The sequence below is a fragment of the Sminthopsis crassicaudata genome, chromosome 5, assembly GCF_048593235.1.
Source record: "Sminthopsis crassicaudata isolate SCR6 chromosome 5, ASM4859323v1, whole genome shotgun sequence".
Lineage (NCBI taxonomy): Eukaryota > Metazoa > Chordata > Mammalia > Dasyuromorphia > Dasyuridae > Sminthopsis > Sminthopsis crassicaudata.
In genome coordinates this window covers 38,108,226-38,125,897 of record NC_133621.1, presented here as the reverse complement: position 1 = coordinate 38,125,897, position 17,672 = coordinate 38,108,226, and the positions used below count along the sequence as shown (strand labels likewise).

General features: G+C 37.6%; 1 protein-coding gene across 1 annotated transcript in view; it reads right to left on the bottom strand.

The window, feature by feature from the left end:
• Window positions 1-383: 383 nt before the first annotated feature.
• ACP3 (acid phosphatase 3) overlaps window positions 384-17,672 on the bottom strand; it is a 43,197-nt gene continuing 25,908 nt past the window's right edge. Inside the window, exons 7-10 of the mRNA XM_074269529.1 lie at window positions 13,370-13,452; window positions 11,880-11,983; window positions 5,324-5,493; window positions 384-1,537 (exon numbers count right to left, since the gene is read on the bottom strand). Coding sequence (XP_074125630.1) covers window positions 1,422-1,537; window positions 5,324-5,493; window positions 11,880-11,983; window positions 13,370-13,452 — 473 coding nt within the window. The 3' untranslated portion in view covers window positions 384-1,421. The remainder of the gene's footprint in view (window positions 1,538-5,323; window positions 5,494-11,879; window positions 11,984-13,369; window positions 13,453-17,672) is intronic.

The following is a 17,672-nucleotide window of genomic DNA, read 5'->3' as shown; positions in this document are numbered from 1 at the left end:
TAAAAAATGGAATGCAGATTTTCCCAAGATAGTTTTTCCTTTTCCATCTTTAATTGTGCTAAATGGGTATAGATTTTTTTTTTCCTTTTTGGTGGCTAAAACCTGTGATTTCATTAGTGTTGGGAGCTCCCAGAGAGGTGCTTTTTTGAACAAGGCACACCAGCCCTTCCTATTATAATCTTAAGAGATTTGGAACTGCCAGTAGGTTTCCAAGGCAAAATGTGAATTCATGTCTTCAGACTTTAAATCCAGCACTCTTTTATCTATATCACTGTCTCATGAAAAGATTTTGATTTTTTTTTTTTTGGGAAGGATACTATATCTAAACATCTTAATATCCACCACAGAAAAATAATTAGCCAATTCATGAATTGGCTATTCCATTCATAGTTCAAAGCTAATCTTTTATTAATATGAAATCAGAGGATCATAAAATTTAGAACTTGGTGGTCACTGAGTCCAATCCCCTATTTTTAAAGATGAAGAAATATGTGCCTGAGCCTGAGTACATAATAATAAAATTCAAGATATGAAATTTGCAAAAGTTGAAATACATTTCCATTTAATCATAGTCATCCTTAACTCTTGTTATGGCATGACCCCTTATGTTAAAATCAGATAAAACTAAAAACCTAAATATTAGTCTTGCAAACAAAATCATGATCCATGAATTTTCTAATTGTTTTCTCATTGCAGATATTTCCAATTCTTCTACTTTTTCTTTTCTAACATCATTTTGGATAAAACTAGAGTTAAAAGGTTAATATTCCAAGTTAAGGAAGTTGAGTTCCTTCTTCTTGGAGATTTGAAAACATTCTAAATAGAAATCTGTTGCTACAGCTCAAACTATATTTTCTGTTTCTATAGCCTAGCCGCATCTTAACCTTTTTTTTTTTTTTTTTAAAGATCATCTACAAATTATGGTTTATCTTTAGTTCTTGAAAACTATCTTTTACAACTTTAGTCTTTCATCTTTCCTCTTCATCTAGCTTTCTTTACCCTTATTCTTTGTCTAGCCATGCATTTTTCCACTCTCTTTGGGAAACAGGTTGGGTTTCTAATATGGCCTACACTGATCACTTTGATCTCCTTGGTGAGATGGCCTAATAACATTACCTGTATGAGACACAATGATCCTTTATCAGGGAACCACCATCCCAACCTAGCCAGACAAAATTGTCAGTCTCAGTTGATGGCTCTGAGGTGAACGGTGAATTCCAAGTTATGTATGCCTTTAGCTGTCAATCTGGTGGCAGATATTGAACTGCTGTGATTTCATTTCAAGATCTAAACCGAACTGAACGATTAGTCTAGGCAGAAATATCCCCATGAGATGAATGCCGTTTCTTTGAGGGTTGCATCACAAATAGATCTGTCATACCAGGAATCTAGTATAGCTTCTCTATTCTTTAACCATCCTTTTAAATAGAATGATAGGGGCTCCTCTTTCTGCAGGGTCCGTAATGGAAGAAGATAAACAGCAACACCATCAAAATACCAGATGAGACGCAAAAAGCAGTCAGTGCTATCTTCAGAGCTAGGAAAAACAGAAAAAGGCAGATAAGCAGTTTTTATTAAGATCCTAGAGCTATGTAACAGAATTCATTTTCTGCCATCCCTTGAGATTTTAGATCCTAAAATTGTTAGCCTTAAAATGGACAATGACCCATGAATTCTAGGCATGAAAGAAATAATAAAGGGACAGTCATGAAGTAGTGAGGCAGCAGATCTAAAACAAATGAGTATCTCCTGTCTCTTCGAATTGGGTGAGGTGTTACAGGAGGCAGTTTTCATTTTTATGAGAATTTGTATTCCTGGAGAAACTCTTAAATAATCCTTGTTATATAAAGGTAAGCAATTCCAACCAAACAGTTTGATTTCTAATCCGTCCTCTCATTTCCACCTAGTCTACTGCTAGCTGGGCAATCAAGAAGTAGATATCGTGTAAGGGAATATCTTAACTACACATTGTTTTTGGCCTATAAATCTCCAAAAATTAAGAAAAATACTTATATATAACCATTTATTCCTTTCTGAAATATATTTATATATGTATATGTCCACATATATACTTATGGAGATAAAGGATAAACGGATTTGTTATAAGAAGGATGCTTGACTCATAGATCTGTCAAGGCTAAGGACACACTGGATTAGAAATCAGAAGTCTGGGGCTGAAGTCCTAGTTCTTTAAGGGTGACCTTATTCAGAGAAGGTGGGTCTTTTTAAAGGCAATATAGAATTGGAGAGAAAGGGAAGGCAATAACTTTTAAAATCTATTTTTCTGACTAACTTGTGACTTTTTTTGCATTTAGTTTCATTAGGCGTTTTATGTTTGTCAAATGGAGTAATATAAGGGTTATTAGTAAGATAAGGCAGATATTGCCATTACCATTCATATTTTAACTAAAGATTCAGGTTATAGCACAAGACAAGTTAGACGACTACATGCAGGTAGTCCATTTTTTAGATTGTCAGTATTCTATGTTGCCCCACTAGTATCCAGGATCATGTGAGCATTTACTTTATGTGTATGTCAAGTTAGACATGAGCTTGGACAGAATCTGGGAGATAGTAGAGGACAGAAGGACCTGGTGTGCTATGGTCCATGGGATTACAAAGAATTAAGCACAATTGAATGAATGAATACTATGTTCAGTGACCTATAGTTTAAAAAATGGCAAACAAAAAAAAAATCTTTACACAAACAGTAGAACAATTTAGAGACAAGAAGGATAATAGATATCCTACTAAAACTGGTGAAAATTCTGAATTACCGAATACTTTGAAAGAAATCAAGCTTTATTGTTGTCAAATACCATAGCAAGAAAATAGGTTTTGCCAAATGTTCACTGTTAGAAGGCCTACTTTAATAAGAAGAGCAGTTTGTAATATATACTAACCTACAGTAGCTTAACTTCTGATTAGATGCCAATTAGATTAAATACTTGTCATTGTATTTTTAAAATGCTTCAAGATAATTTGTCCTCCAGTAGTCTACATTTCCTTTCTAATATTACTTAGATTATATATTTGCCTTGCAAATCTCTTTCCCTGCTCATTTCCCCTCTTTAATTTTTTTTGAGTAGATGATGTCATTTTAAAGCAACTTAATCTCAGGTCCTGTCAGAGTGATCACAAAGTATTAGTGAAATCCAAATTAAATGCTTTCCGGATCTTTAAAAAACCTTTATGGCATTATTTATTTTCCCTCTCATAATATTTTGAGATCTGGGTTCTCTGGAATATATATTAGAGGACCTCAATACCATTTTAAAAAATATACACCCCTGTATACATACAACTTTGGAAAGACCCATTTAAAAGTTACTTTTTGAATTTCTTTATACTGGCTCTTCCCTTTCCCCTTCCTCTTAATTTATCTATGACTCACTGAGGGACTGGGAAAAATTGTTTGTCATTGAAAACAAGGATATAGATCTGAGCCTGATGCTTTAATGCCCCAAATTACATTGATGTAATTAATCATCATCATAGTTGTTGTTTCTCTGGTAAGAGAGGGCCGAAGAGGGGTCCTTTGGACAGTGCTGTCCACTTCTCCCCACATTAAGCCATCTTAATTTGGAGAAGCTCTACTTGTGACTTTAGCATTCGGGGGAAACCATCTCTTAGAAGCCTCTCCCATTTGCCTTCAGCTGTTCTGTTTGCAGAGTGATATCCTGCAGGCATCTTTGTGTCATTCACCTGTCAGATTCCCATCAGCTTTTATTCTGACTCCTATGGGAAACGCTTGCTTATTGGAATATCAGTTTCTTTAGTTACTTCTTAGGGGTAGAAATCTGCCCACAGCACCCATCTAAATCCCACCTTGCTGCTCCCCTAAGCTTAATTAAGGTCTCTGGAAACTCCTCCTGCAAGATCACATCTACTCTGAAACCTATAGCTTCTCAGTACTCTGTGTCCTCCCTCAGATTGGAAAAGGTGTGTGTGTGGGGGTATCAGGAAACTCTTCCTAGATCCTCCATTTAAGGAAGGGGCACATTGAGTCCCATCTTACTTGGCTGCTGTCTTAGTTTTGGTTTTTGATTTGAGACATGCAAGCACAGAGCAGCTCCCGTGCTCTAGATATCACCATAACCTGAGAATTTACTTTCTATGCACCAAGAGATTTTTATTTTGCAAAAATTCCCATTTTTATTTGAAAAGGTCTTATCTTTTCTGACTTTGTCAAGCTCACCAAACATGAGGAGGCCTCCTTTCCCACACCTTTTTCAGTTTTTACATCCCTTAAGTTGGTGGCTTCTAGAAAAATCACTTTTCTCATCTTTTTGGGGTATAATTCCTGTGCCAGCTCATGTTCCCACTTCCTCACCTGACCTCTCTTCTGTCATGATCTATTTCTATCCATTTTCTCTCTCTCCAGCCATCTAATCCCCTTATATTCATCTACCCATCTTATCTATCTATACATATGATGTGCACCTGATATGCTCTGACAGATTGTTTTCATTGATCAGAATCAATAAGAGAAGTTGCTTTTGTTTTTCAGAAGCCAGATCGATGAAGTTTTTTTATTTTTAAAAACTCTGTTATTTAGGATTTTAGAAACAACTCATAAACCCATAACCAAATTCAAAACAAGACACGACCTGTTTCTCAGAATAGGACTGAGTCCCATCACCCAGTCCTAGTTGTCAGTATCTTAGCAGCATACTTTTTTTTATCAACTGACCGTACATAAGCATTGCTACCCCACCCTGACTCATTTTTATCAGCTCTTCCTCTCTATCAATGCCATCTTGGCATCTTCTGCTAGGAAGGTGGGACTGGCACTCTTGCCTGCTGCTGTCAGGTTGTGTTTATGAGAAGTCCATTCCCTCACTGGCACTCATTCCCCTCGGACCCTTGAGAATTGAAGATAGTGGGTTTGCATCTAAAACATATTCTTCTACCTAGTGCTTAAAAGGCTATCTACACCTAGTGCTATTAAAGTGAATTTGGGGTATTCTCAGGACAAATAAATACTGATGAGGTCAATCTAGCACAGACATACTTAGAGGAGCCTCGTAAAACTTGGAAGACTTGTAACATTTTCTCCAGCTTTTTCCCCAATTTGATTTTGAACCAGATGTTACATCACCTTTGTTGTGAATGAGGTAGTAGTAGAAGGAGGCGTCTAGCCTTCATACAGAATGGGAGTTCCCTGAAACCCTCCTCCCTCCCCAATCCATTTCCCCCTAGCCACTGAGAGTGATGGCTAAAAGGACGATCCCAGAGCTGTGAATAATGGCTAGGCTTTCTGGGTGTGGCTTCTTGAGCAGCAATTAACTTCTTTGATATGTCTGATTAGCTTCCTTAGTACCTTGGTCTTTACTAAGGCTGAAACACTCCTTTGACCAATCTTCTGTCATTACAGGGGAGACCAGTTCCACAAACTGCTTCAGCGGACAGCTGGATGTGCAGCCTGGCAGGGTGAGGGGATAGGGATCATGCCGGCTGTCATTCCGGTAGTACATTTCAACGTTGTATTGCCTGGTTTGTGGGACATAAAAGAGAGCAACTTTTAATTCCTGCATAGCTCAAGGGCCTCTAAATTCTTCTCTAGATGGACTGCAACCCAGGAAGTGAAAGATAATTATTTTGAGGACAGGCCTACCTTGGGGTTGAAGGGGTGGGAAAAGTTTGTGCTGTGGCCTTGATGGGAAGGGCAGACCCAAAAAGAACCTTTGGAGGGGAGGGAATGGGTAGATGTTGGCCATTTATGGAGTAGGAGGAATTGGGGGTATCTCAGTGGAGAAAGTCTGCATTTGCAGGGAAGTTGGGTGGGAGGGAGGAGCGATTTTGGGAGAGTTGTCAGAATAGGAGGCTGCTGAATGTCAAGATAGAGTGGGCAAGGAGCTGGTCTTCCCCTACCCCTCTCATTTCTTTTGTGACTAGCTCAAGGTCAAATACCCAGTAGAGCTGGCATTAACTCAGTTTCTCTGACTCCAAATGTAGTTTTCTTTCCATTATACAACACTATTTCTTCAAAGTTGTTGTAATCCAGAAGGTTGAATGTAGACAGCAGTCTCCTCGCTTCTTTGCTGGAGTCTGGTCAGCAGCGTGTGAACTAGAGCAAGACACTTAACTTGTGAGCTTCAGCTTCATCTCTCAAATGAGGAGGGCTGGACTTGTTCACTATGGTTCCTGCCAGCTCTAAATTTATGAACTTGTGACCCAATCACCATGTTTCTGCCATTAATCTGGATGTTTCTTCCTTTCCCTTCCTCTACTTTGTTCCTTGTTTTTTTCTCCCTTAGATGTCTTTTTTTATTTGTTGACTACTTAGAACTTCCCCAAAGTTCTAGTTATGGAAAGCTATATTGATTTTGGCTGGAGATAGGGCAACCTTCCTTTCCTTTCCCATTTCATTCTCTCTAGATTAAGGCATCTTGTGGGACATCATTCACTTACTTTGAACTTAATGCTTCCCTAGAATTGGGAGGGATTAACCTTTATTTTGAAAGTTTATTTCTTAAGCAAATGTGATAAAGCTTTTGATTGTGAGAAATGCTGAGATTTGGGCACACACAAGAATGTGTGTGTGTGTGTGTTTATAAATAGAGGAAGAGACTTCTTCGTCCTGGAGTGACCAAAACAGTTGGTTCAGATTGTCACGGGGGATAATTGTGAGAACAGTGGGACAAAGCAGGAGAGTGATATCAATCTAGGACCAGCCTGACATATAAATTCAAAATTCACACATTTGTATACCAGGATATGATAAGGACAGTAAGCTGCTAGGGGGCAAAATGAGGACATTTCCTCATTCTTTTCCTCTCCTATTTTCTGGGTCTGAAAAGCCAGATGCATTTTGTGGAGAAAGGAGAATAATGAATTATATGGAAAGTGAAAGCCATGCCCCCGAAGGGCACTGAGTTGCTAGGGAAGCTCCATTTATCTACAGGAGCACAGGGGGAGAACTTGCTCAATAAGCTTAGAGGCTTTGTGAGAAACTGCCAACTTGGCCTGTCTATCTCTCTAGAGGCATTTGCTATCCATCACTGCTTAAAATGTTATACATTTGTCACCAATGTCTGTGTTTGATATACACACATCTATGTAAATACATAATACATATAGTTAATATATAAACATTATATAGGTTAATAGGGTCGCACTTTAGAGACCTTCTATCCATTCATATCATTTTATAGATGAGGAAACTGAAGCCCCAAGAGTGAGGAGATTTGCCCAGGAAACAGCAAAGCTAGCTTTGAATCCATGAATCCAGCACTAACTCAGACCTGTGTCCATTAGAATATATTGCTTTTGTCCTTGTTCTTATGTCTGAAGTAGAAGAATGTAGCATCTCATGCTGATTTTTCTTTAATCAGAAACAAACATAACCAAAAAATAAGATTTTCCCCATGTTTGTGGTCCTTGGTTAATATTTTCACTTGAGTCATTGCTTCTGAGTAGAAAAATGTTCCCCATCCCTATTTTTAACATTTATTCAGGTTATTGAAAGGGAAAAAGGAGGCAGCATGTCTCCGGAGTAGAAGGGAATGAGGCTGAGACCAAATCCTGAAGAGGCTGAAGAAGACCCCATTGTAACCTCACTCCTTGTCTCCACCTGACACTCAGGCTGGTGTAGAATTCTGACTGCCTAGATTGACCACCTTGAGTTCAACCCCCGATTTTAAAAATGAACAAGCTGAGGCTTGGATAGGTGACGAGAGCTGTCCAAGGTTCCACAAGGGCAAGGTGGAAAAGCTGGAGTTTGAAACCAAGTCTTTAAACAACAACAAAAATCCATGTTCCAAAATCCAGGATATTGATATGTAGCGTACTATGCAACTATAAACCCCCCTTTTGATGAAATTCAGCTCATATTTATTATTCACCTCCTGTGTCAGATGGGCTCCAATATTCTTATCATCAGCAATCTCTGGGAATTTCATAGGTTCATAGAAATGGAAAGGACTTCAGTGATTATAACTAATAACATCTAACATTTCTAGAGTGCCTACTGTGTGCCAGGCTTTATACTCAGTGCTTTACAATTATTGTGTCATTTGACTCTTCCAAAAGCCCTGGGAAGTAGATGCTATTATTATTCCCATTTTATAGATAACAACTTTTACATAACATTTACTATGTACCAGGCATTGTGCTAAGCATTTTAGAAATATCCCTTTTGGTCCTCACAACATCCCTGGGAGGAAATGCTATTTTTAACTAAGACAAATAAAGATTATGGACTTGCCAGGGTCACACAGCTTCTGACTCTAGGCTCAGTGTTTTATTTATCACCTCGCTGGAGAATTAGACCAATTTGAGAAAAAGAGATTTGGCTTGTGTCCATTAATTTTGAATAATTAAAAAAAACACAAAATAAAATCCTTAAAATTCCCACATTGGCCATTTAAAATAAAATGTTGTGTCTTGCATTTTAAGTGTATTATCTCTCTTGTGCTAAGAGGGTGGTATGTTATATCTTCAGTCCAACTGTTTCATTTTGCCTAAAGAGATTAGATGACTCGCCTAAGACCACCCACATTTTTTGAGTCAAGTGACAGTGCTCTTTCCATTGAAGTATATTGCTTCCCTTTCTAGCAGACTCTTCTCTCTCACATGGATATATTTTTCTTTGGGACATCCAAGGGGATCAGAGAAGATGCTCATCAACTGGGAAATGGCCGAACAAATTGTAGTACATGAATATAATGGAATATTACCTTGGTTTAAGAAACCCCAATTGTTATGAAAACAAAGAAACATCGAAAGTCTTTCATGAACTGATACAGAGTGAAGTCAGCAGAACCAAGAAAATGATATGCACAGTGACTACGCAATGCCAATGGAAAACCCAACCCTCATAAAATAACTGAAAATGAATGTTGTAGAGTTGCAACGAAGCATGACCCCAAAGAAGAGGTAGGGGAAGACACCTCCCCTCACTCATTTGCAGAGGGGAAGGTCCTCTCATGTGAAACACTGCATATATTTTGAGATTTTTTTTTTTTGATGTATTGATTGGTTTTGCTGGATTTTTCTCCTCTTTTTATTATTTCTTTAAAATATTCTTTGCTATATGAGAACTTTCTAGATGGGGAGGGTGCTGGTTAACATGTAGGTGATCTTTAAAAAAAAAAAAAAGATTTTAATAGAAATTTATTTTGAAAAAAAGGTTTCCAGGGGAATCTCTATGTACTGAATAATGTACCAGTTTTGTGCCAAATTGTATTTGCCTCGGGTTGTCATTGACTTTATGACTTATCTGTCAAATGAAGAATATCTTTTAGTTCAGGATTCTAAGATATTCAGGTTTTAACATTCTTTGATTTCAGTGATGGTGTGTTAAACCCATTTATTTCTCATTCCACTGTCCCCTGGCTGGAATAGTGCTTTACTTATAGTAATTGAGTAATTAATACTGGTCCATTCCTTGAATATTTTTAGATACCATCTTTTTTGGACTTCCTGCTTGAGCAGGAGACATCAAGGCAGGGGATGAACTTCCTCAGTGGCCACCAGTTCTTCTTCATCCCACTGGAAGGAACATAGTCAGGAGCATGTAGTTATGACAGTACTAAGAGAATGCTCTGGAGCAAGGTACTTCTAGGGATGACAAAACAGATGCCTGGTCTAACTTCCTTCTCTCTGAAGTGGGTTGATTCTTCTCGTTCTTGTCTTCCTTCAATCCTATCTGCCATCCTTGGATCTCAGGAGATATAAGACCCCTGACTAAAAATGCCTGAATATATATTTAGCACTGCCCCTTTTCCTCCGAGGTGGAAGCCTAGGAGCCTCCTCCTGTGAAAGACAACTCCTGGAACAATCTTGGGTAGCTAGTGGGTGAGAATGAAATCAGAAACCACCTGGTCTAACACCCACTAGATTGTCTCCTTTCTACATGGTTGATAAATGGTCATTTAGCCAATGAATGGATCAGTATACAATTTTTGCTTCTTCTACAACCTTAGCTTGCCATCGATTCTGATTTTGGAAAATTTTTATATATTTTTCCTAATTACATAGAGCAAGGCAGCACCAATTGAATCCTTCCATGTGACCATCCTTAAAATATTTGATGTATTTGGTCTACAGACCCTTTTAGGATTCCCGTTCCCCAAATGGCTGCATTAGTATCCTATTTCTTTCTTCTATAAGCTGTATTCAGTCCGATTGTTAATATGCTTCCTGGATGCCTCAAACTGAACACAATATTGACTCCTATTCACATGGGGTCTGACTAGGACATAAAATGTCAATGGAGGGACAGATTAATTTGAGGAAAAGGAAATTGGTTTGTGACCATTAATTTTTCAAGAACAATTTTAAAAACTCATGTAAAACACTCATATGTGCATAGTCCAGTAAGACCAACTCCCACATTGACCATTTTCAGAAATGTGTGTAGTGCCCAGCATTGTAAGGACATTATTTGTCTGGCCTGAGGTGGGTGCTATGGTGTATCTTCAGTCCTCTGGATGTGTGATTTATCATCATTTCATTGATTAGAGTTCTAAAATCTTTCCAAGCTGGCTTTCTCTATGCTGTTGACTGTGTATCAGTTGTTTTCTTAGTTCTCCACATTTCACTCTGCCTTTCTTGATAGAGATCTTTTTCCTGATTTTCTCTGAAACTTTTCATTTTGTTGTTTCTTATGGTATAATAATATTCCAATCCATTCCAATATTCTGTACTAGTTTGTTTAGCTATTTTTCAACAGGAGGGTACTCTCTTAGTTCCCTGTTTTTGGGTTATTACAAAAAGAGTTGCTGAATATATTTAGGGCTTTTTCTTCTTTCTTTGATCTCTTAAGGGTATAAGCCCAGTCATATTATTAATGAGTCAAAGAGCATGTGTGAATAGTATAGAAACTTTTTGGACACATTTTCAAATTGTTTTCTAGGATAACAGGACCAATTCATAACTTCATCAATAGTGTATCAGTATGTCCGTTTTTCTTCAATCCTTCCATCTCTTGTTATATTTCTGTTTTGTCAGCTTTGCCAATCTGGTGGATAGAGCCTCAGAATTTCTTCAATTTGCATTTCTCTAATTATTAGTGATTTGGAATATTTTTCCATATGGTTTTTGACAGCTTGGATTTCCTCTTTTGAAAACTTCTTCACATCCTTTGACCACTTATTTATTTGAGAATGACTCTTAGTCTTTTGATTTTAAATTAGCTCCTTATATGTCTTTGATATGAGGTTTCTTTCTAGAAAGATTTTCTACAAAGACCCTCTTCCCCCATTAGTTTTCCTTTCTCATTTTATTAACATTAGATTTGTTTGTGCAAAAACTTTAGAATTTTCTTTAATAAAAAAAATTTTGTCTTCTGTTCTATTGCTTCTCTAGTCAACTCTTTCCCCGTTTTCTAGTTTTTCCTGCAAGCAGTTCTCATAAAAGAGTGAGTCCATCAGTTTTTTAAGGTTTTCTTCTAGCTCCAACATTATATTGATCTATGATGATCTTCTTTTACTACACTCCTTCACTCCTTCCCAAATGGCTAATAGAATCAACACATGATTTTATATATCACTACACAGGAATGCTTTAAGAACCATGGCGAGTGGAAAGCCATGGTTTCATATCAGCTTCTCTTTTTGCTTTGTTGTGTGTATGGAAATATTTTCCTTTTTTTGCATTTAAGTTCAGAATAGAAACAAAATTTTTTTTTAGAATATACTGAATAGAGCAGTATATGATTTTTTTTTTTCTTCTTCTACAAACTTGCCACTGACTTTGATTTTGGAAAATTTTTATATATTTTTTCCAATTACATAGAAAAACAGTTCTTAACCTTCATTTAAACAATTTTTTGAGTCCTAAATTCTCTCCTCTCCCTCTCTTCCCTCCTTCTTGAGAAGACAAACAAATTGATATAGTGATTCTGATTTTGAAAAGAATTCAGAAATACTCACCCATTTTCAAGGTATAGTTCCATTATATGGCAAGCAGCATACGGGGGGAATTTTCCATTAAAAACATCAAGTGCCATCTGCAGGGCACCAATAGTAGTGTCATGCTGAAAGAAAGAAAAGACACTTTCCAGGTTTAGCTGTGGTTTACCCTTTTCCATTACCTTAATGAAAAATCATAGACTTTTTGGGGATCCATGGATGTGACAATTGCAGAGTAATAACAAAGTTTTTGAATGGTTTTGTACTACCCGAGTCACGAATTTGGAGATAAAATTTCTCAAGAAATGTGGGAATAAAATTCCATAAGAATTAGTGTGGGTTACTTACATAATTATTGAAATACACACACACACACACACACACACACACACACACACACACACATACATATTTATATATATCAGAATGCTTAGAAATTATTGGTTTGACTTCATACACTGCTGGGATTTAGAAGAATATTCTGTTCCCTTTTTGAATGAACAAATGGAGAAAATGGTGGGTAAGTGACCTACTAAAGATCACACAGAAAACTAGAAGTAGGTTGCATTTTACAAGCCCAAAGACTTAGCTTTATTTATATTCCTGTGTTCATAGCCCTGTAGTAGCTGGATATCCTTCTCCTTCCTCCTTTTCCTATCCCCTTCTCCTACCTCCTTTTGGTTCACTGGCATAGGGAACTCCAGGTGTAGAGTTTCCTTCCAGTGCTACAAATCTGGTGACTCATTTTTAGAGCACTGCCTGGGTCCCTTGAGAAGTTAGTGACTTTCTTAGGATCTTATAGTATTAAAAAGGGGACTTAAACCTAGGTTTTCCTGATTTCAAGGTCAATCAGTCCTTTAGCACCATGCCTTTCTCTTCATCCTAAGAAAGGATTTTGTCGTTATTTTTCTGCTTACATGCAGTTTTCCTCTAACAGGAAGGTGAAACTCCTTGAGGGCAGGAACTTTTTCATTTTTGCCTTTCCATCCTCAAGGCCTAGTCAGGTCAAGTTGACAAGCTTTTAAAAATGTCTACCATGTGGCAGACACTGCAGTTACAAAGGAAGGCAAAAGTTCCTGCTCTTCAGTAGCTCATGGTCTAAATAAACAAGACATATATAGGATAAATTGGAAGCACTTAAGAGAGGCATGGCACTAGCATTAAGGAGAATTGGAAAAGGCTACTTGTAGAGAAGGTGAAATTTTAGCTAAGACTCAAAGGAAGTGAGTAGATTACTTGCCACATAATAGGCGATTAATAAATGTCTGTTGAAATGTTGAGTGAAATGAATGGATATTCCAGGCTGCCTTTCACTCATAAACTAAAGTTTATAAAGTGTTTATCAATGTTAAAATGTCATAATCCTATCAGGGATGTCCTTATCGTTAGACAATTGTAGAGAACATGCTTTTGGACTTAATTTGTTAGGGAAAACATTCTATTTGGGAGGTAGAGTTATTTTCTTTTGTATCTTATTTTTGCTCCAACTCAGAGAAAACTAAACTACTTACCCCAGAATAGATGATGAGTTTTTTTTCATTAGTTTTATTGGCAACATTCTTGAAATGATCAACAATGTTTTTCACAAGAACACCTTAAGGAAGAATTAGAAAATGATAGAGATAAATCAAACATTTGGGTAGAGCCAAATGCTCAGTTCACAATTAGGTTATTGTGTGACAAATTCAGTAGGAGAGAGAGAGTTGTTTTAAAACCCAAATTTAGGAGACTGCTCAATTTAAAGCATAATAAGAGGCTTTTAAGATTATCTGGGACTATTTTCAATACCATTTTTTTCTGAAGCAATGACTTAGCAAGAATGCTGGATGTCTATCTGCCTCCATCTCGCCATACTTTATTCCTTCTTTCCATGCTCACATATATTCATATTCTTTATTTTTAAATTTTTTATTTTTTTTGCTGAGGCAGTTGGGGTTAAGTGACTTGCCCAGGGTCACACAGCTTGGAAGTGTTAAGTGTCTGAGATCAAATTTGAACTTGGAGCCCCCTGAATTCAGGGCTGGTGCTCTACCCACTGAGCCACCTTAAGTGCCCCAAAATATATTCATAACCTAAGAGCAGCCCAAGGGAATAAGCTGCTTTAAGATTCAGATGTAATAGAGATTTTTTCAGATGATTTTTAATTACCTCTAATTGTTGTAATTCTTGTGATTCTCATGGTCCTTTCTATCACACCATGGTGTATCATGGTGTGATAGAAAGAAAGATTTTGGTTTGGTTTCTGATCTATGACTACTTCCCCATGGATCTTGGTTAAGCCAAGGCTTCTCGGGGCTATAGTTTTCTCTTCTGAAGACAAAAGAATTTGGACTAAGAGAAGTCTAAAGTCCTTTCTGCATCTTCATTTTAGTGATTCTACTATCCAGGGGTGTGCTGGAGCCATTTCTACCTGCCTTATGAGAATTGATTGTTAAATTTTCACTGTGATGCTTATGCCATGGAAATGAGCAAACATTGTAAATCAAGACTTGACTTATTATTGTGTTGACTTAAGTGAAGGAAAAATATTAATAATATAGGTTAAACTTCAAAGGGTATCTTGGCACATTTTTGGGGGAGAACCAGTTGTTCAAGTTCAAATCCAGTTTCAGATAATTCCTAGCTGTGTGATCCCAGGCAAATCATTAACCTCTTTTGTCTCAGTTTTCTCAACTGTAAAATGAAGACAGTAATAGCATTTAATCTTAGAGTTGTTGTGATGATCAGAAAACAAAATTTCGCAAAGTGCTTAGTAGCCCAGGGTCAGGCACATAGTGGGTGCTTAACAAATATTTATTCCTTCCTTCCACTCCCTATTATCCATCCATTAAGGAAACACAATGGTCTGGCTTCTGTGTGAAAAATTTAGAGACTCCTCCCCCAAGTCCCTGTGAAGAACTGTGTCTTGCCATACAGCTGTTGTTTTCAGAATCTGGCTTTTCAGAAGGATGATGCACAATTTGCTAAGAGTTGGCTCTTCTACTGGTAGTTGCCGCTTAAAGGCAGCCTCAGAATGAGAGGGAGAAAGAGAGGAGGGAGGAAGTGAGAGCTAAAGAGACAGAGAGAGAAGGAAGGAGAGATAAAAAGAGAGAAAGAGAGAGGGAGAGAGAGAGAGAGAGAGAGAGAGAGAGAGAGAGAGAGAGAGAGAGAGAGAGAGAGAGAGAGAGAGAGAGAGAGAGAGATCATTAGCTCTGATGGCAGCAGTTGCCATCCGGCTCCTGAAGGTCAACTGCCCCAGCTCACTGAGCAGTGTTTCGGTGTAGTAAGTGAACACGGTGTGGTCTGAATTCTCTCCTATTTTCTATGGAGTGATGAGTATATCTGCTGTGCTGATTACATCCTGAGGTTATGTTATAATTTATTGAATATCTCTGTGGTAAGAATATCGGATAGAATACCGATAACTTCTGATAACTGACATTTCCATGGTACTTTAAGGTGGCCAGGTACTCCCTGTACATTATTTCACTTGACTCTGATCACAATGCTATGAGATGAGCCATACAAGTATTATTAGCTTTATGAGATGGGGTGATTGTCAGATACTCTTATTTACTCTCTCAAATCTAAAACTCTTGAGCTTATCATTGGGCAAATTCCATTAAGGTCAGGCTCCTTCCCAGGGTTTCTACAGCAGCAGGTCACTTTAATCAGTTTTCCCTGGAAATGTGCAAAAACTAAATGTCGTTCCATAAACTACATTCAAGTGCCTTCCAGGATAGTCCAGGATAGACAACAAAGTCATTGCTCAGAATTCTGGGACGACTGCAGTTTACAAGAGCAGGGCTGGGCCTCTCAAAGCATCAAACCCTACCTAATCTTATAAATATACATACATGAACATATATGTTGTTGAGTCACTTTTTTCAGTCATGTCCGACTCGTAATGACCCTATTTGGGGTTTACTTGGCAAAGATACTTGACTGATTTGCCATTTCCTTCTCTAGCTCATTTTACATTTGAGGAAACAGAGGCAAATAAGGTTAAGTGAGTTGCCCAGACTCACAGCTAGTAAGTGTCTGAGGCTGGATTTGAACTCAGGCTTCCCTAATCATCTCAGAAATACTACCGGGTTCAGACCTCACTGGTCTTGCTGCACAAAATATAAGAAATAGGTTTTTTTTCCTAGGAACACTTCACATTCTGATAAGCAACTATAAAAATCACCCAAGTAGACACATGTTGAAGTTGAGTTCTCTCCCGCTTTCTGTGTGACCAGGACTTTGGAGTTAAAATTCTTGGGGCAAATGGAAATTTTATATCCAACGAAAGTTAGAAATATGAGGATAAAGTCTGCCCAGCCTCAAGGAGGCTTAGGAATTTCTCTCTGCATTTAACAGGAAAGGCAAACATACTGGCTGAGAAATTCCATTTGAAAAAGATGAGCTAAATGGCTTAAAAAACAAAAAAAACAAAAAAAAAAACAACCCAAGCACCTTTGTGACCTGAAAGGCAGGAAGATAAAGAGATGATGCTCTGAAGTCTTTGAAAATATGTCCTTAAAAGGTTTCTTAAAATTAGTCCAACTATTGCCAAGGGGAAAACGTTTCGCCTTCAAAGTAAAGCAGGCAGAGACCCCATGCTAGGATTACCCTGCAGTCGGAGAAGACCAATAATTCCCCAAGAGGCAACAGCCCAATTGAATTGTGAAAGTGGAGATCAAAAGCAAAAACCTACAAAGGGACAGGGGAGAGATAGCCAGTCCATGTCCTCATGTGGCCGAATGGCCCCAGGAAAACGGACATTAACAAGAAGATCTCAATGGGGGCCAAGGCAGCAGAACAAAAATAGCATAAAATGAGAGTCTTAAACCTTCACAGAAGAATCTTTTACAGAACTGAGTGGCTGCATATATTTGGTGAAATAGATGACCGTGACAAAGAGAAAGAGAACCATAACACATCTGAACTAAGTAGTTCTACCCAAAGACACTGGGTCATCTGATACTAGGGCAATAACTATATAGACATTTATGCTCCCAGATCACAGGGTCTAAAAACTGGGAGGAACTTCAATCAATCAATTAGTAAATATTTGTTAAGCGCCAGGCACTATGCTAAACTGGGGACAAAAAAGAGGCAAAACACACTCCCTGTCTTTGAGTTTACAATCTATTGGGGGAGACAATATGTAAGCAATTATATGCAAAGCAAGTTACATATAGGATAAATAAGAAATAACAGAAGGAAGGTGCTAGAATTCAATGATCTAGTCAAACTTCCTCATTGTACGGAGGAGAAATCCAAAGCTCAGAGAGATCATGTAATTTCTCCAGGTCTGTCTAGTAAGTAAGCAGCAGAACTGGGATTTGAAAATTTCTCTGAATATATTTTGAATACACTGTGAATATGTAGCTTATTTTTCCTTGAAGGTAGTGACTTTTATTTTTATTTTTCTCTCTCCAAGATGTAGTACATTGCCTGACAAATAAGAAGAGTTTAATAAATAAATGCTCACTAATTGTCTCATTTCATTGAATGAGCCTGATGGAAAAGAGGAACACACAGTATTATTTTCTCCTAGCTAGGAGGTAGAACACAGTGACTCAGAAATATACACAAGAAGGCTGATGGAAGTTCCTCACTAAATAAAGCAAATACCTTCTTGAAAAACTCATAATAATTTATTGAATATAGAAAAATGTTTGGTGAGACTCTCTGGTGATGTCAGTGCTGATACATGTGACCTACATTTTCTTGCTTCCTTATATTTATAAAATTGAAGTAATTTTTTTCTCCAGTAGAAAGGCATTTCTTTTTTTAATTAAAACATATAACAGGATCCCAGTATTCCTGAGTGAATGAAAAATCACT